This window comes from Strix uralensis, chromosome 8 (assembly GCF_047716275.1).
Source record: "Strix uralensis isolate ZFMK-TIS-50842 chromosome 8, bStrUra1, whole genome shotgun sequence".
NCBI classification, from domain to species: Eukaryota; Metazoa; Chordata; class Aves; order Strigiformes; family Strigidae; genus Strix; species Strix uralensis.
Genome location: NC_133979.1, coordinates 27,434,607 through 27,453,749, shown reverse-complemented (window position 1 = coordinate 27,453,749; position 19,143 = coordinate 27,434,607). Strand labels below are relative to the sequence as shown.

The following is a 19,143-nucleotide window of genomic DNA, read 5'->3' as shown; positions in this document are numbered from 1 at the left end:
CCAGCCTCACCACCTTTGGGCAGCAGCTCGGCACTCGCAGGGTTTGGGCCCAGGGAGAGGTTGAACTCTGAACCAAAACATGTTCCCCTCTGGAGCTCTGGGTGGGAAAACGTGCAGTGAGGAGGTGGGTGCTCCTTCAAGTTTCCCCCTCCCAAGACTGTCAAGGGGGCCTCATGCTCACCCCAGCCCCTCGGCAAGGACAGGTTGTCCCTGTGCTGAGCTCGCTGTCAGGCACAGCACGGACCCCACAGAGCCCAGCATCCCCCAGCTCACGGCACCGAGGGTTTCTGAAGGATATAATGGCCGTTTCATCTTTCCATAATTTAAAACAACCTCTGAGTGAAGCTGTTTGTAAAATGACTTTTTAGAGTAACCTTGGCCAATGAATTAGATCTCCAGGCATTTTCTTTGGTTCACACAATGGCATTTTAGAAGGGACTAATGCAAACATTTTTATTTAGAATGTATTCATCATTATTTAAATATCAATACAGTTTTTGCAATAGTTATCAAGAGTTCCCAGTACCAGGGGAAAATAAAACATAGCCACATGCTTGGCTATGTTCAGAGCTTTAGCAAGCCTCTCCATCTCAGCTGAACATGCAGGGTGGTATGTGTCAGTACAATCGAATAAATACAGAATAAAGCAAATGTTAAAAGAGATGTTTCTCTGTGGGCCTGGGATTGCCTGCTGGAGATCCACAGCCTCCTCTTGCCATGTCAAAACCCCGGTGTGAGGACTGTTGTCTGGACTGGGATGCAGGGTGAGGAATACACAGTTGTCAGAGCAGCAATATCTAACTAAGGAGAGCCCAGGGGCTGGGGGAGACTGTGATACCCGGTACTGCAGCCCAAGACAGCAAGCCCTGCACCTATTTCCACCTATTTCTTGGGCCTCCAGCTGCAGGTCAGCGTCAGTCCCAAAGCCCCCAGTGAAGGCCATGTCTAACTGCAGTGCTTAAAAAGCTGCCTTCTGGCAAAGCCCAGGAGCAGTAATGAGACCGACACATTCCTCCTACCATCTTCAGGAAAAAAGTGAGTCATGCTGCTACTGAAATACAAACTCACATAAATAACATTAAAAAAAGAAGACATTTTCAAGTACTCCCAAGCAGGGCCTTTCCTCCCCAGCTGTTGTGCTTGTGGTCCTACTCCATCACAAACCACTCCATACAAGCCAGGGCAGGCAGACAGCTCTCCAGAGTCAGCAATATACACCTGCCAGTCTGGGAGAGAGGGAATATACTTCTGTTCTGCTCAGCTACAGTATTTAACCTGGGAGCATGAAGGACACAATTAATAACATATAAATATGAACCTCCCCCAAAATAATAGCTTTGTACAGCCCTAGGAAATATCCGTGGCCAGCATAAACTAGATACTACAGGGGAAGAAGCAGCCCGACAGGAGAGCTCCCCTGCGATCGTGGCTGTGGTGATTGAGGGAGGCTGTTTGTCTGAAAATTTTTGGTTTCCCTTAAGAAAGAGTAGGAGCTCTTCCTATGTCCAACTACTGTAATGTGGCACAGCCTGAGTTCTGAGCAAATACTACTGAAAGCCGAGCATTTGGGAGCTATATGAACAGCTAAGGACCAGAGCAAGTCCTTTCCATCTAAGCTTTTGCCTGTTAGAAAGGGGAGATGACAGTCCCCAGCGCCTGCCTTGGCTTCCTCTTGCCCCTGCCCCTTGCTCGGTGTCACACTGCAGCCCGGTGCCTCGGTGGGCCGCGCCGGGGCGGAGCGTGTGCTCCCCCACCGCACACCGGGCTGGCAGGGCTCGCCAGAAGCACGGCGGACATGCAGTGACTGCACCCAGCTTCCATGTCAGACACAGACTCCGGGGCACCTACACCGATGGAGTCGGAGGAGGGTTTGCTACACAAACTGAGCCTGGCTTGGGTTACAAATGCTGGCTGTTGCATGACATGGGGTACAACTGGGACATTAGACAGCTATTGGAGACAGCTCTGTTGCTTCATGCCAATGAATGCTTTTGCTGCCGTATATTCTTACGAGAGCCCAGCCCACTCCTGACTTGCTGCAGGTTCAGGCACACTGAGAGATGATGTTAGAGTTGCAGTCTAAGGTGTGAGTGTGGCTTCTTTTGCAGTTTTCAGGCCCACAGCCAGCACCAGGTGGGCTGACCAAGTCCAGGTAGTAGGGGGACTTGAGGAAACGGCGGTAAGAATCCTTTTCCATGAGGGTGAATATTTTTCTCTGAGCCTCATCAAAGCAGGACAGTGTAGGCTCCAGCATATTGTGGCTCGTCTTCTCCCGTGTGCATGAATCCAGGTTCACCTGTTGGCCAAAGGGACGGCATAAGTAGAATCTGTCCCAGAAGTGGTTAGTATAGGTAAAGGAACATCCAAGCGTCTCTTCACCAGGCGTGCGCAAGCTGTCCTTGATGGGCAGTGGTCTGAAATGGCCGCTGGACACCCCGTAGCCTTGGCAGAATCTGTGCAGCTGGATACCAATGCATCTCTGCTGCCAGATGAACTGTCAGGGGAGACTGACACATATCCCTCTGGGATGCAGCCAGCCAGGAAACTCAAGCAACTGCATGGGAGCAGCTGCAACACTGGGAATCATAGTCCTCTCGGGCTTCTCCCATTTGAGTGTGCACATGGGATGGCCACATGGTTGTAACTAAACCCACTTTTTCTCTATCCAAGTTTAATATGAAAGCGATAAAAATGACACCATTTGCTTGCTAACTAACAGAGAAGTGGTATCCTTCAACTCTTGTGAAACTACCAGATCTCTACATCCCTGTGCTGCTGGCCTGGTTCAGGATTTTGCCTTTGCCCAAGAATGTTCTGTGCACATACCTCTTTTGTTGCCTGCACTGAGATGAACTCATCATAGATCTTTCTGGCCTTGGGGCTGAGCTTGGCTGGTGACTTGGTTTTCTTGTAGTCCTCACAACTGACCCAGAACTCGATGTTCTCCTCACTGTACTCAGATTTGAGAAAAGCACGGAAAGCAGCCAGTCCTCCTACAGATTGTTCAGAGGAAAACCAGATCAGGAAAGAGTGCTGGTTCCTGGATAGTCATACCTGTGAAGCTCAGCAATTGTGCATTCTCCTTCCCAGAGATGAATGAGCAGCTCCCCTGGGACTAGCAGTGGGGATGGCTGCCTGCCTCCACAGCAGTGGCTCATGCATGTTGAGGGAGGCTGGAGTTCAGACAGGCCCCCCAGGGATGTCACACATGGGTCCTCAGCTGCCTGCTCCCACACTGTGACCTTCAGCGGCTCAGCCAGGAGAACACAAGCAACTCGCGTGTTCCCAGGAGGCCCCGAGGAGACGGCCAACACATACCACTGAGTGTCTGGCCATGGGAACAGCACAAAGGAAACCTCAAGGACATCAGTGTAGCCTGGAAGCAATGGGAAGGCAAAGTGTCCCATAGGCTCAGCTGCAAACAGTTTCTTCACTTTTTGGCTCTTTAACTCACTGTTAACTGTGTGCTGCAGTATTGTCCCCACCTTGCACAGGGGCTACATCTGTTGCTCTCACAAAAGGGACAACTCAGACGTAGGCCAAAGGCCCACTCATGATACCTTGGGATTGCCCCTTGGATCTGACCCTTCACCACCCCTCCCAGAAGCCTCTGTGGCCAAAGGAGCTACTGTGTACTGCTGAGATGTAAGATAATGTCCCATGCCCCCGCCAGGGACTGCTCAGCACACACAATCTGCAGGCAGTACCCTCAACATCTCCAGCAGAAAGGACCTCTTTACTTACTGTCATGGTGGATCAAGTTTTCCAAAGAGTCTGCCCACTTTCTGACTTCCTCTTGGCTAATCCTAAAAGGACACAAAGGGAGAAACATAGGGAAGATTTAAGGGGAGTACAGAAAGGACAAATTTGGCTTTTTGCTCAGCACCATTAGAAAACCCATTTCCCTGACTGTTGCAAGAGCATACGCAAGAGACCAAGCAGGAAATGTCTGCTACAGAGACCCCTGGGGATCCCACATCTAATCTACAGAAATTCCAGTTTGCAATCCCCATCACCAGCCATGAGCTGGAAAGGAATTTTCCTGGAAAAATTGTTGGGGACTTTGTGTTTATTCTGTGACTGGCTGCATCTCTCAGAGGGGCATGGACCTGGGATCACTCTTACAGGTCATATCAGTAAACTCCAAAGGGCTGATTTCTTTAACCTTTCAGGGGAACAGTAGCTGTACGGAAGAGAGAGGAACATGGGAACTAGAAAGCACGCTTGCACATCCTGCGTTCATTCCCCCTACCATACCAGAACATCCTAGCGCTCACTTGTTCCAGGAGCATATCTTGGCCTTTGGAGTCCTCCTTGGAGAGGATATAAACTACCTGCACCTCAGTGAGAGCAGCAATACACTGACAGGCTGCACTCTCTGTTTCCTTTGCCAGTACCTCTGTGCAGCTGTGCGGACCATTGCACAAATCCAACTCAAAGAGCCAGTGCTGCTGATACTGCAATGTGACAAGTCGCAGAGTCTTGTGATGGCATTATTCCCCTGTGCAGGAGACTGCACAAGTCTCTTCATGTGCACATGCATACTGAATCACAGAGGTGTTGGCAGAAAGGGACCTCTAGTTCAACCTTCTTCATGGAAAGGTACTATCAGGACTTGAGGACTATTGCCACACTCGATTTAAACACACAGGTGTTCAGGAGGTACTGGGGAGCAGCAGCAGAAATGCTAATGAAGTTTAGCTCAGTGAAGCTAAATATTGCAGGCAGTCTGGGCTTAACTATGTGGCAGCATCTGCTCTTACCTCTGGTTTGAAGATACTTTCTCCTTCTTGCCTTGGGAAGAACTGTAGTCACAGGAGTCTGACTTCTGCAGCAAGAAGCCCAGACGATGCTTCATGTCTTTGGCACTGAAAGGATCAATTCAAGAACAAGATGAAGATAATACATTACAACTCCCTCTGCAGCCTCCTCACTGGCAATAAGCTCATTCAGCATTACTCAGTGACACAAACACAGGTCACAGCTAGTGACACCAGTGCTGAATTTCCACACCTCACATAATGCACATTTCTGTTGCTAGACAAATACAGCAAAGTCAAAGAAGCAATTTTCTTGCTGAGAAGGTCATCAGCCCAGAGAGAGGTCTGGCAAAGAGGGAGAAGCTGCTGTTTTCCTACTGTTTGTTTACAGTTAAAATATTGTGATAGAAAGGCATCACCATGCTGTAAATGTGTCACTTCTCCCTGAGCTGATTTGCCCAGCTACCAGTGTCCAGTTCTTACATGCTTACTAGTCCTTTCCTGCAGCCCTTTGCCATCTCCCCACCTCATCACCCAGCCACAGGAACAGTGGGTCCTGCCAGGCCACCCCACCAAGCAGCTGCCTGTGACAGAAGGCAGGGAGGAAGTGAAGGGCTCGGAGCAGGACTGTGGGGTGAGATCAGGGGATGAGCCAGGAGCTTCCCCACAACCAGCCCACACTGACTGTAAGCTACTCCCTTGCTCCATGGCGAGCTCCTATGAGGATGCATCCTTAATTTTGTTCTGCTTTCCAGCGTGCTCAGGACAATCACTGCCTGATGGGGCAGCACCTAGATGTGCAGCTGGTATTGGTCTCAGCATCTCTCTGGATTTCCTTCCAGTTTAAGAACGAGGGGGCAGGTAAATCAGTCCTGCCTGCTCAAGGGCACGAGCCCTGGCCTGCTGCAGGGTGCAACAATAGCATAAGCAGGAAATTCTTCTCCTGCTCCTCAGACCAGAGCTGGAAAAGAGCAAGAGGTTGTGCCACAGGGCTGAGCTCCAGTAGCTCCTTAGCCTTCTCACACTGCTCTTTGCTCCAGCCATAGCACCCTGCCAGTGGTCCCGGCCGTATCTTGTCTCACTGCTTGCTTGTGCTCATAAATGTTTCCTTAACAACTCCAGCACTAGGGTGAGAGTGAAGGAAACTCAGCTTCTTCAGAGCAGGGTGTGTGTGACCAGGACCAACATCCAGGCCCTGCCCAGGCAGACACCGGCTGTCCAGCGCTGCCAGGCTCGGCTGCCTCGCACTGCCATGCTACCTGTCCCCAGAAAAAGGAGATGGCTCAGGTCTGCAGGAAGGCGGCAGCAGGAGGAAACAAGACACTGCTGCCTGCAGCAAGTCCCGCAGCTTTCTGGAAGAGAGGGATTTTCTTGGGAATCCTGGACAGAAGTGGTTAAAAGATGTGAACTTTTTTTTCTGTGCATTTTTTCAAATGTTCTTTTTTTTTTCCTCCCCGTCAAATGTTCCTGCAGATTGGGGGAGAAGGTATGAAGATTTTTTCCTCACATTTTCAGCACTTGTTTTCAAATCCACCATGAGTGGGGAGCTTTTTCTCCCAGATGGGAGCATGCCAAGTCTCAGTTTGCATTTTCCCTGCCCTCCCCACTGCTCAGCCCCTGGGAAGGAGCCTCAGGAGCACGAGTGGCCAGAAAGGTAGCGCTGTGCCATCAGGGACTTGTGCTACTTGCAGGGGCTGGAGGAGCAGGGAGCTTTGTGGGGCTGGTGCCATTCTGGAGACCTGGGCCACCCTGCTGGGGGTCTCCAGGCCCCAGAGTACTTGAAAGGGAGTAACACCCCTCCGGCAGCGCTTGTGGCCCCCTTGCAGGCACAGAGACCCCCTGACGCCGGGCTGTGGGTCACGCCATGCCACCGTGGGCACGTTTGGGGGTGTACACGCTCTGGTCTGCCAGCGCAGGGATGCCTGGCCAGTACCACACGCTGGGGCGCAGCCAGACCCTGCACCCATGGCAGGGGTACAGCTCAGCCTATCCTGATCAGCACCACACAAGGGGGCTATGGCCAGCCCCACTCCAGCCCCACAGCGCTGTGCGCCAGGGGTACAGCCTGACCTGGCCCCCCCTCATCAGCACAGCACGGGCGGACCTGCATCCCTGCCCTGCCTGCAGCCGCTGGGTCTCCGGTCCCGCTAGGCTGGGCTCCTGCATTTGGGATGCATTCTGTAGAATGACCCTCAATTTTTTTGAAATCCCATCTGCCTTGCTTCCCCCTCAAAAAATCAAGAGGAGAAAATTCAACAGAGAAAGGATTCAAAGGAGAAAAGGGGTGCAAAGCTTGTGGTAGAAGCAGATGACAGGAATATCAAAATATAGCAATGCTAAGGGCTGCTTGTTTTGCTGATGGGAAGGATGGGTTTAGAGTTCCCACAGCTCTGTACAAAACCTTTATGCAATTCTGCTTGACTAACAGAGAAAAAAAAAAAGTCTGTAAGCAATCATTTGTATCTAATCTTACAAAAGAATCTGAGCCGAACCTGTCACTTCTGCTTCAGACACAAAGTGCAATGCATCAGCTCCAGACTAACGAGACCACTAACAGATGCTCAGAAATAAACAGTACCTTTTTAAGCAAGTGGCTGGCAGTGCAGCAAGTCCCTTGCACATCTTGCTCCCGAGGCCGGTTCTGTATTCCAGGAAAAACAACAATGCAGGAGGCGGCAGAGGCTGGGTGCGGGTCCCCCGTCGCCTGCAGAATTCAGCCTCGCCTCTGAGCCAGCTGCGCTGCCTTGGCTCTGTTTTATAGCCCAGCCCAGACAGCCCAGCAGCACTGGGTGACCCAGTCAGGAGCCAGCACAGCAGCAGCACCCGTCCCCTTTTTGCCCACCCAAGAGGAAGAGGGTGACGTATAAGCCAAGACAAGGGCGTGAGTGGGATTGAAAACCTTACCAGAAATGAAGCTTGGTGTCTGGCTGCAGAGGTGGATTCTTTTAAAAGGGCTGAAAAAGCTTCAGGGGTTTTCCTCTATTGCAAAAGGTGGAAAGATGCAGATAAAAGCTGGAGATTTTCAGAGGGGCACAGACAATAAAAAGGGTCAGAGAATCAGTTCTGAGAAGTGAGATGAGCTTTGCTGGTTCCTCTGTTCATTTTCTCCTTCTATTTAAAGCAACCTGGAGAAATCAAGGGGAAAGAATTTTAAACACAAAAGGTTCCCATAATCCCAACAACTGCAGAAACCAGAGCTCTAAGGAAAAAAGAATGTAAATTCACCAGGGAGATGAGACTGTCCTGTTTTATTCTAGAGGCATGTGGATATATGACTTTGGTGAGGCTGAAAAAAAAAAAAAGCGCATCACTATTGGAATATAAAATGTGTGTGTCCCAGCACACACATATTTGGGGACAGCTTAAGAACATGTGTAGGAAAACGAAAGACAGGAGGCTGACAGCGCGGCTGCCTTAGATATACGGGTACCACTGCAATACTCCACTTCTCCATTTGCATTTGTCCGTAATCAAAAGCCAGACCTTGGGACTCGGGAGTTCATGAGTCTCCAAGGGAAGATGATTAATTAAAACAACAGACACAACTGTGCCTGCCCAGAGAGGACTTTGTGGCAGCACTGAGGCTACTCTGTGCCAAAGGATGAACCCACGAAACACCTGGCTGTGGGGATGTTTGGTGGTGACTGCACTGCCTGGCTCTGCTGTAGTCCCAAGGGAGAGCAGAATGCCTCCAGCTACACCACTTGTCCTCAGCCCTTGGAGGGTGCAGAAGGCAGTTGCCCCTCTGGAGAGAGAGAATTGGCTGGTATTTATTGAGCCGTGGCTCAGCACAGCCTGTACCATCATTATAAAAGAGGGGAAAGCTTTGGGCAGACGGATATGCATATGGTCTGCTGCACTTCAAGTCTTGCTCCCACTGTGAAATAAAGAAGCTTCAGTTCAGCAGCAGGCTGTCTGCCCACGCTACCCACTGCTGCACTCCCTCTCCCCAGAAACCTTTAAATACTTTGCCCACGACCTGCAGAATTTGCAGGGTGAGCTTTTCCCTCCTCTGTCTCTACAGCCTACAGCCAGCAGCACAGACAACCCAAATACCAGCCTAGTTTACCTGCCTTGGCATACTGCATCCTATCAGATCATTAACTGTGCTGAAAAGCAATACTCTAATTAACTTTAAAATGCTTTTGTATGAATGTGACTATCCTGACACCAAACCTGAGGCAACATGCCTGCAAATCCTGCACTATTTGGACCAAAAATCAGTTCCAGCTCAGGGCAGTGTAAAACTTTTAACTGAGTGACTCCCCATGCGTTTTTAGCGTTGGTGAGTTGACAGCACTTGGGTGAATCTGTAGGTAGTGGTTGAGCACTGGCAGAGTTGGTTGCAAAGCTCTCTGATGTCTTGTTTGGGGTGGAGAGGAGCTAAAGGGCAGAATACAGCCAATGAGAAAAAACTCAACTAATTAATTAATTGCTAAATATTTAATTTCATTAATTTATTTTTAAATCCCAGACCTGTGCAATGTTACTGCTGTTTGTGTGCAACTGCAGCACAGTCACTCAAGCAATTCAGGAGCTCAGCTGGCCAATATGGTCAAGGTGTCTGCAAGCTCTAACCTTGACCCTAACCCTGGCAGGCAGAGCCTGACCTCCTGGCTCAGGAAGGGCCCAGAGGCTGCTTGCTTGGGCAGGAAACCTCTGTTCAGAACACAGAAATTCTGCAGTTTCTCTGCACACTGGAGTGTAACCAGATTTAGGAATGTCACACTTCTCTGTGGATTGTAAGCACATTCGCTACATGGCTCTAATGACACTCGAATGCTGGTGTTGTCAACATCAAGTCACCTTGTGCATTCCCCAACTTCTGTGTGAGAAGGCTGTAGTAAGAAATTTCTAACAATGACATCACAATAAAGGCCATCACCCCAAGGGGCTTTGCAATTAAGACCATCCACCCTGGACTGGGTATGCAGGCTCCTAGGACTGCTGCAGCTGAAATTTCCGCTTTTCCAGTTCATTAACACAGGCTGGTTCAGTCTGGCCCCTGTGCAAGGAGTTTGGGTTTGCATACCGTTTCTCCTCTAAGCTGTGTTTCCCAGCTGTTGCAGTTTAATACATTCCTAGCTGCTCCAGCTGGTCTCCAAACAGAAGTACCCTCTTCCATCTCTTACCCTTCATAGTCAGGCCTCTTCTCCCAAGGCACAGACCATGCTGTGCTCAACACCAAAATCTCCTCCTCCATGCCAGTTAGAGAAGCAGCAGCTCATGCCACTTTTTATGCCTGTCACGTCAGCTCTGGCTCGCTTCACCTGCAGCATGGAGAAATCAGCAGTGGGGATGGGCTGGGGGTGCAAGGCTGGAGGTGGGGGCTCCCTGGCCAAGACATCTCTTGGCCGTGGGGTGCTTTGGAGGCACCCAGGGGCTCACAGGAGACAGCATGATAGTAAATGTCTGCGGTTCCCACTGTGGCATCCCTCGTCCCCCACCCACTCGTCCCTGCTGCATCCTCCACCCTGCCTCCTCGAGCAGCTAGAGACAAGGCTCTGAAACGGAGCTTTCCCTCCTACCATCACTGCTAGGGAAAGACGTCACACGCACACGTGCTCGGCCCCGTACACAAGTGCGTGTGGGCTGTGTCCCTCGGCTCAGCTGCAGCCAAGCGGCAGGCCGTGGGAGGAAGCAGGGAGCACAGGGAACGCTGCTCCGGTGGTCATTGCCCAGAGCTGAGCTACTACAGGCTGTTGCCCTCCTGAGACCGCGGGGCTCTCCCGCCTCAGTCCCTTCCCATCTCAGAGCAGCGTGCTGTGGGATGCACGAACGCGCACGGAAGATGGTTCCTTTGCGTCACTGGAAACTGAGAAGGGCATGACATGGGAGCTGTGATGTGCTGCTGGGCCAGAGCCTCTCCTGTCACTGCTGCCTTCCCTGGTCCGCCTTGCAGAGGCTACTAACAGTAGCCCGCTCCTCCTCCTCTTCATTTCTCACAAAGCCAGCCAAGCACTTGGGATTGGGCTAGCAAATTGCCTGGGTGCACAGGGGGACACTGGGCAGAGCACTGCCCATCTTTCTCATGGGCATCCCCATCCCAATACATGTCTGGCCCCCGATCTACTCTGCAGACAGCACTGGTGAGGAACCTGAGAGGCTCCCACATCCCTGACAAGCACTGATCAGGGTGGCCCTGGTTCCCAAGGCCCCAGGCTGCAGAAGCCCTGCATGACCAGCTGCCCTGGTAACACTTTTGCCCATATGAGCTGTCCCGGTGCCGAGCCCTGCTGTGGGGAGGCAGCCTGGAACTGTGCTGAACCATATGATTTGCTTCTCCCGTACCCCAGCTCCAAGCATTCTGCACAAATTCCCTTCCTGTGCAACCCCCCCACCTTTGATTTCTTCTCCAGTACACCCATTAGTAGGTAAGATTTCTTTCCAGTAATGAGGGCTGCATCTTCTCCACTACATGTGTGCTTTGATTGAATTACGGCTAATGATCTGGGAGCAGAGAGCCCTGGAAGGACCATTTGGGTCTGAGTTTGGATGAATCAGCTCAGCGTGTGCCTGGGCCTGACCCTGCATGCAGCCACATTTCCTGTCCCAGGCCACTGACTATGGCCTGACCTCTCTAAAAGACACATGAAGAGGCCACACTTGTCCCCATAAGGTCCCCCAGCCAGCATTGGGATTCCCAGAAGCGCTGTCCCACAGAATAGTCTGAGGAAATCTTTCTTTCCCATGTCTCTGCAATGCACCGCCTGACTTCACGCGTGCCCACAGCCACGGGCCTCGCAACCAGCCCCCAGAGGCAGCCTTTGAGGAGAGCATCTCTTCCCAACTCAGACCTGACTAGAGGGATGACTCACCACCATTCTGCCACAACGTTAAGTTGCTGCTTACATGGAAACCTGCTCAAGTAGACGTACCTCCAGGCTGACCCAGCCACCTTTCTGCTTCCCTTGGACGGGGCAAAGATGAACTATTAAAGGCAAAGCAGCTTTGGTTTGTTGTCGTAGTTTCTTGCTGAGCATGCTCCTCTCTGAAGTGATGCTCTGTAAATGTTAGCACATTCATTCAGCACGTTCCTTAGCCCCAACTTCATACAATTCATACAACCAAACATACAACTCATACAATTTTCCCATGCTCTCAGGTTTTTTCTATTTATACGTGTACCTACAACATAAGTGGATTTTTGTAATTTCTAAGTGCTTGGAAGTTCCCAATAATTTGGGGGGGTTTTGGTTGGGTTTTTCTTTGCTTCAACTCTCAGTTTTTTGGGTTGCCCACCTTTCCTGTTAGTACCCAGAAGAAAATATTTCATCTTGTATCAAAGGAAGAATTTTGTTCAGCCCAAATGGACTTTTTCTCCTGGTATGGGTTTGCTAATGAAATAAGTGGGGATTTTTTGTCTGGCTATTGTTCTTGTTTGGGGGCATCAGGCAACAGAAAAAGCTATAATTTGAGTAATTTGCCTTCCAATTTCCCAAATCTCTGTCTCATCATCCATCTTGATTAACAGTCCCTTAAACATTTCCTCCTAATCACTAAGAAAGTTTTGAATAACACTGGACTACAAACCAAGCTAACATATGCCTGTTCACTGATGCTTTCCCAACACTAAAAACACTTTGAAATGTCTCATTTAGCCACTTTTAGTCCATTTAATATGGATTTTATTACATCTTAAGCCAAATATTGATAGCAAGTCATATTCATTTATAAATCTATTTCACCACCACAACTCCCTCATAAAAGCACTATTAAGCTCATTAGAAAAGGTCTATTTTTCCATTAAATCACATCAGTTGGTACCAATTATACCACCACCTTTTCAAATCAGCCTGCTATCATCCATACTAAGAGTGCTCCTGCACTGATCAAAAGGTTAATAGCTCTGTGACTATATAGCCCACCCCCTCTTAGAGCATGGCTTTCTTCCACTCTCCTTTTACTCTAAAATGTATGAAAAAGGACCACTCTTTGTCCTGAGAGTTCTTTAGCCTATTCCTCCAAAAATCTTAGTGCAAGCCAGTTGCACTTAGTTGATATTGAACTGTGTAGATAATCCCCAGGGCTGAGTAGCCTCCAGGCAGGGACACACTTGCTGGTCTTTTGCAAGGGACACTGAGCAGACCCTTGCACCAGCTCTGTGTCTCAGCTCTCCCTGCAGCTCCTCTGGTAGTCTCCCAGTGCCAGACCCCAACACTACTATTGCTTCTTCTGTCCCTAAGACATGCCTGGGGGTGTGAAGCAGCTGGTTTTGTCCTGTCTGTGTGCTGCCAGCCTCTCCTCAGCCCACACACCCGAGCTGAAACACAGCACCCGAGAGCTGGGTGCTGCTCCCACTGAGCAAAGGCGGTTCCAGTGAGACATGCACCATGGACTGCTCACAATGAACAATTTCACCCTTGACAGCAACGAGGTCTTAGTATTTTCACTCCATATTATGACGTGATACAGTGTAACATGAATTTAGCTGCTGTTGATTTAAATACACAATTCTGTGCTCCTTCATGTTCTTTGCAAGCTGTTTGCACTTACTATTTGAAGCTTACTGGGATCCCCTATTAAGACAGGAGCTGTGATGGGCGATGGTGGGAGAGCTCAGATTGACCCCTGTGGGCCCATCACCACGTTTGCTTACAGTCAGTGGTTTACGCACACCTTGCCAGGGGACCTCTCACTCGTGGGCTGACTGCTTCACCTGAATGTGCCCTAAGGTACAGGGGAGGAGGAGGCATAAAGGGAGTCAAGGGACGCAAGGTCCATGCGTCAGAAAGTAAGACGCCTTTATGCACAGTGTACAACAAAACCACTCCTCATGCTTTCAGCATCTTAGCAACCCGGCTGTGCAGTGACTTTTCTACAGCTTTAAAAAGCCCAATTCTTTAATGTGATTGAGCTATCTTCTGCCTAGACAATTCCTAGAGGATGTGCAGTTACAGGCTGCAAAGCTAAATCTTTCGTCGCTGCAGATCTAGTAAGATCTACTGTCTTAACCTCAGATGGACCTTTATTCCTTCCTTCCCTCTTATCTTTCCAGTGGCATCTGAGCAGGATTAGAGCTGCCATACCACAAGGGCCTATGCCAGGAAACAAAGGCTAGAGCTTTATTCAGAAGTGCAAAGCCCAGGGGACATTTTGTCAGTGAGGTTATGGCTCAGCATCCAAAGCACATTGCTTACTGCTCTGGTCACAGTTTAGTTGTTTAAGTCTCTAAGCCTGCTTACAAAAGCTTGGTAGCAGCACGCATCTGTCAATGCCTGTCTCAAGGGTGAGCTGGTTATTTAAAAGGTGATATCTGACAAGTTTGATGATGGTGTTGCAGAGCATCATGATTGCAGGTTAAAGAAACACAAAAGCAAGGACAGGCACCTGCAGCAGAGGAACAGCATCCATTCAAAAGCACTGCATGATGCCAGCCTGCTGCATACAATGGCTGAGTTGACTTGAGGTAGAAGTAAACGCTCTTGACGTGGCCCCAGCCTGAAGGGCAATTCTAAAAGGCGCCAGATATTCAACTGATCAGTCAGCCCTGATGTGCAAGTAGTTTCGAAATCACAAAAAGGAATCAGCAAAATGAAACTGCCCTGTAAACAGTTGAACCTTGCCTGAAGTGCCTTGATCTGTCTCTTGGAGGTGAATTGGACAGAATGAAACTGCAAGTGGTAACATCCAATGTAGCAGAAATGTGGAATTGCTACGCTGGGAAAAAGTCGCTTACTGCAGAGGCTGATTGCGTAGGAATGCATACAGTATATAATAGACATGCAAAGACTACTGGAAAACAGTCACTGCTAGGTGAGCTCTGTTTTGCCAAGACCTCTTGCTATTTAAAATTTATGTTGCAGCAGTGCTGAAAATCTACGCAGACCTGAGCTTCACTGTGCCACAGAGAAAAGAGAAAAAAAAAAAAAAATCAGAGAAAGAGCTGTGAGCAAAATCTATGGCACAAGGTACATGGCTGTGCCCTGCAGCTGATGCTCACAGCAAGACGCTGAGAGCAACAACATTTAATGCTTCATGATTTAGAAATTTCTGCTTTTTCCAGAAAAGAAAGAAATGCTCCATGTTGTTACATTTCATCCTTCTGAACTTCTCAGCAGGATGCACGTGGCTGAGATCTTACTGTCTCTTCTGAAACTGTGTTGTCCTGTCTTTCTGGTACTCTGGATGCAGCCTGGATGTTAAAGACTGCAATTACTGTCTCAGCAGGTGAGACTCCTGCAAGCTGCTATCCCAAGGCACTTAGAAATAAGTTTCAACACAGAAGGAAAAGATATGGGCTTCTACACCTGATTTGAATCAAGCCTCCATTATCTGTAACTGGCTCATCTAACACAGGATCACTTGGATCACACAGGAGTCTGACCAAGACCTATCGCAGCTATCCTTAAACAGTCATGCACAGAAAACTTGTGGTCCCAAGGATATTATGCAAAAATCAAAGGAGATTCTGCCTTGGATAATCTCAGAGATGGAGTCACAAAGGTACATTATGGACCTGGACTTTCTTAGATCAAGCATGTTCAGCTCCAGGGTACGGTTTCTGATCACTGGAGAGACAAGCTAGCTCTAAAGACAAGCATGGCTCTGAAAGGAGTTGTACTGTTCAGCATTATCATGGTATAAATTGACTGCCATCATGTTCAAAGTGCTTTATATTCCATAAGTATAGAGTATTTATCTTGTGCATCGTAGGAAATTGCTAGCCTCTGCTGAGGGTAGTACTGACAAATTGTGTTTCCCCATTTTGTGAAATAATGCTGCAGTCCCAGTCAGTCCAGCTAAACTATACTGGCAAAACCCTCCCATGAGATTGCGACTCAGCCTAATTTCAAGGGCTTGTACCACCTGGAAAGGATTGCCAGGCAGAGACCCTGGTTTGTCAGAGCACTAGATGCCCATGAAAATAGCCCAATATCCCATCAGCCAGCAAATCCTCCCTGGGCATTGCTTGTCCTCTCCCTCTGTCACTGCGATAGCCTTATGCCATGACCACGCTGCACTCTGCATTCGCCTCTGCTCCGTGAGACCTGTCCTACCTCTCTGCTGCCAGCAGACCCCAGCTCTATTCCTCCCTTGCCCTGTGAGCACCAGTGACTTGGGGGTGCCTGTGGAGGGAAGGCCAGGCTGAGGAACAGGCTGGAGCCACGCTGGCCAGAAATGGGAAAGGCTGGGGTCATGAGAGCTGGAAAAGAGGAGAAGAGTGGTCAGTGATGTAGAGAGGGGGCAGGAAGCTATGTGAGGAGAGGTCCCAGAGATGAGCCGTGGGAAGGAGGAGGACACATCCCATGGCATCTGGACAAGACAGTCCTTGGGAACACTGTGCAGCAGCCAAGGGTCTCCAGGGACACTCAGCTGCCTCTGGAGGCAGCATGTGCATGTGCTGGGTGGCCTCGCTGCCCTGCAAGAGCCGTCAGTGAGAGCTGAGACCAGTGCCCTTCAGGAGAGTGTGGTAGGATCTCTAGGGGAGCTGTGCCAGGCACAGGCCTCCAGCATGACCCTTCTGCTCGGCAACATCCCTAACTGTCTTTATTGTTATCTTGTGCTTGAGATTCATAATGGAGAATCACTTATGTTCTGACTAAGAGCAGCTAAAAATAGTGCTACAATAACAAGGATGAGAGATGAATTTACAAAGTGGAGCAAGAAAGCCCAGAAGCCCCTCACAGTCATTACAGGCTCCCACAGCTTTCAGATGTACTTTCAACAGCAAATGCTCTTGCTGTTTGTTAGGCAAAGAAGGAAATTGCCTAAGACAGTGGCAGATGCCTGGAAGGCTTCATACTGCAGTGATTTCTTTTTGCCCCCTCCCTTCAATGTACCTCACTGCTATCCACCTTGTAACTCTGCTTCTTAAAACCAAAATATGTGGGGCTTAGCTGCCAGCCGGTGTGCACAGCATCTGGTATGCCATCACAGTAGGCTAGTACATCTGCAGCTCAAACTTTGAATAAATACTGCGGATTTGTAAAATTTTTAAGCACTTGTTGAAGAAAGACAAGCAGAAGGCTCAGGAGGGGAAACAGCCAAGAGCTCAGGCTACCATGATATCTGGATCCCTGATGCTCACGTTCCTTCGGATGGTGTGACATGTACTCCCAGTTGCACAGAGGCCCAGCTTCAGAAGGATGGGGGGACACACAGAAAGAAACCTACTTGCACCACACCAGACTAGCTGCCTAGACACCTCTGGCAAGCTGCAGGAGCTCTGAGTTTAAGCCTTATCTTGAGAAAAAAGGCCATTTCCCCCCCAGACTTCAGCCCTTTGAATCAAAGGGCCAGGGTGACACCCCGCCCTGGTGCTGTCTCTCACCTTCTCGCAGGGAAGCTGGCTCTAACCCGCTCTGCTCAGCATGCAGCCAGTGTTGCGCAGACCCTGAGCAAACCCTGCCCCACTGGGAAGCTAATGCAGAGGAAGTGGCTAATTTAAACTCTCTGAATTGTTCTGGAGGCTTTTGGGGGTGCTTACCTCTCCTATTCTAATAGACAAGGGCTACAGGGAAGCTACCTTGCAGTCTGAGCTGTATTTAGAGTGACAAGCAGCTGATGCAAAACAGGCTAAAAGGCAGTTTGGGAAAGATAAGTTGGATAGAGAGAGGCCTGGCTCACCCCTCCCCACAGCCACAGTAAAGCGTTTGATGTGTCTCTTCCCTGCACTTGATCACGTTCCTGCTGCCTCTGTGGTTCATATTATGCAACTGATTGACTTTGCAAGATATGAGAACAAAGCGTCTCCTTACCCTGCTCCCTGATGCGCATTAAGTGTGTTAGATTGGAAGGCTGAAGCAGAAATCAAAACAAGCCCTCAAGCCTGGTTTCTCTGCTAATCACAGGTGCTCATATCCTTGTTATGCTGAGGGACTGTGTGCTAGAGTAATCTAAAGACACCATCCTGGGCATGCTTCCATTGGTCTGCAGAGCTGCTCTGTTGCAGCTTCCCCATGAGGATTGTGACGCTTTCTGTATTAAGCAAAAATTGCGTTCCAACAGCATTTTTGTCTTTGAGGGTTAATGTGTAACTCTTGAAGCAGCCTCTGATCAATGTGATGTGAAGGAAGTAAGCCAGGAGACAGGGAGGCCAGCTGCCTTGCGAGATGCATCCCAATCACAAAAAGTAAGAAAAGTCATGGATAAAGGAGCAGGACCAAGGGCATCACCAGCTGAACCAGTGCCATAACCCCTGAAAGCATGGCTCAAGGTGTTTCTCATGAAAGCTCAGACTGCTCCTGCTCAAGAACTCACTGCCCTAGGCCAGCGTTTTCCAGTTTAGCATCTGGTGCCACATCCTGAGGGCTGCTCTGTCAAAAGGACTTCACACCATGATGCTCACGCTAGGATGGAACGGGCACTGTTGGCAGATGACACCCACATCATGTACTTTCATAGACAAGGTACATCAACGTGATAGTGCTGAGTTTAACAGAGTTACTCCACTGCATGAAATCTGGGGTTGACAGGAGAGGTTTTTCTTCTGTTTTTCTCCATTTTCCTGCATCCAGCTGTGGATTGCCTTTACTTATGGCTCCTGGATAATAGAGGCTGAATCCCGCTGTGCCATTTTACTGCTTTTAAATTCTCTAATATATGTGCACTTGGTCCAAAACCCATCAGTCCACTAGGGGAGGCAGGCTGGACTCTGTCAGCAACGGAGACCAAAGTGGGCTCAGTTTTTAAAGAAATTAGCTCTAAAATCCTGCTTCTCTTTGTTCTGTCTGAGTCACACAAGGTAATGGGCAGCAGAGGCTGGAAGGGGAATGGGGACAGCTCTAAGAGAGGAAGGATTAGTATGTTTTCCCTCTTCAACTTCCCTTTCATTTATTGTCTGGAGTTGTTCATGAAAGTGCAGGGGGAAGATATGATATACCCAGCCTGAGATCAACAGAGCCTTACAGCAAATCCTTCAGTCTAACAGTGTCTGCTTGATATCACAACAAAATCGTAACAGACCCTGAACCCCAAACTGACCCACAGTACATGCTCACGTGTTATTATATAGGGACATAGAAGTTATTCCCAGACAAGACTCCATCCAATTTTTATCCAGCCCTATCCTGTGTTCTGCAGCTGCTAATGTATTTTCAGGAAATCTGTTTCAGTACTGGTGCAGAAACATGACTATCTCAACCAGCCTCCACTGATGAGCTAACTGGCCCAATTATCCAGAGTTTACAATTCAGTGAAGCTGTTTAGCTGGAAGTACATCAGGCTCAGACCTCCAACAGGCTTGGGTGGAGACACCCTCCCCCTTCCTAATCCGTCCAGAATTTCCAAATATTCAGCTATGGAAGAGCAGTGCTGAATCTAGCACATACAAGGCTCAGAAGCAGTGTAAGTATAGCCTTGGTAAAGAGGAAAAGCATAGAGAATTTTAATGTGAGCAATCCTGCACAGGTAGTGAAGGGAAGGAGAGCAGAGTGTGCTA

At 49.2% G+C, this 19,143-nt stretch overlaps 1 protein-coding gene across 2 annotated transcripts; it reads right to left on the bottom strand.

Moving 5' to 3' along the window:
* Nucleotides 1-439: 439 nt before the first annotated feature.
* Nucleotides 440-7,602, bottom strand: RGS4 (regulator of G protein signaling 4). Of its 2 annotated transcripts, XM_074876780.1 has the most exons (5): nucleotides 7,339-7,602; nucleotides 4,764-4,868; nucleotides 3,745-3,806; nucleotides 2,827-2,993; nucleotides 440-2,296 (listed from the first exon to the last, which is right to left on the bottom strand). In XM_074876780.1, the coding sequence occupies exons 1-5, from the start codon at nucleotides 7,380-7,382 to the stop codon at nucleotides 2,045-2,047; spliced, it is 630 nt and encodes a 209-aa protein (XP_074732881.1). In that variant the 5' UTR covers nucleotides 7,383-7,602; the 3' UTR covers nucleotides 440-2,044. The 2 variants fall into 2 exon arrangements, with proteins under 2 accessions (XP_074732881.1, XP_074732882.1); XM_074876781.1 differs by lacking the exon at nucleotides 2,827-2,993 and having other exon boundaries at nucleotides 2,082-2,296; nucleotides 7,339-7,486.
* Nucleotides 7,603-19,143: the final 11,541 nt, after the last annotated feature.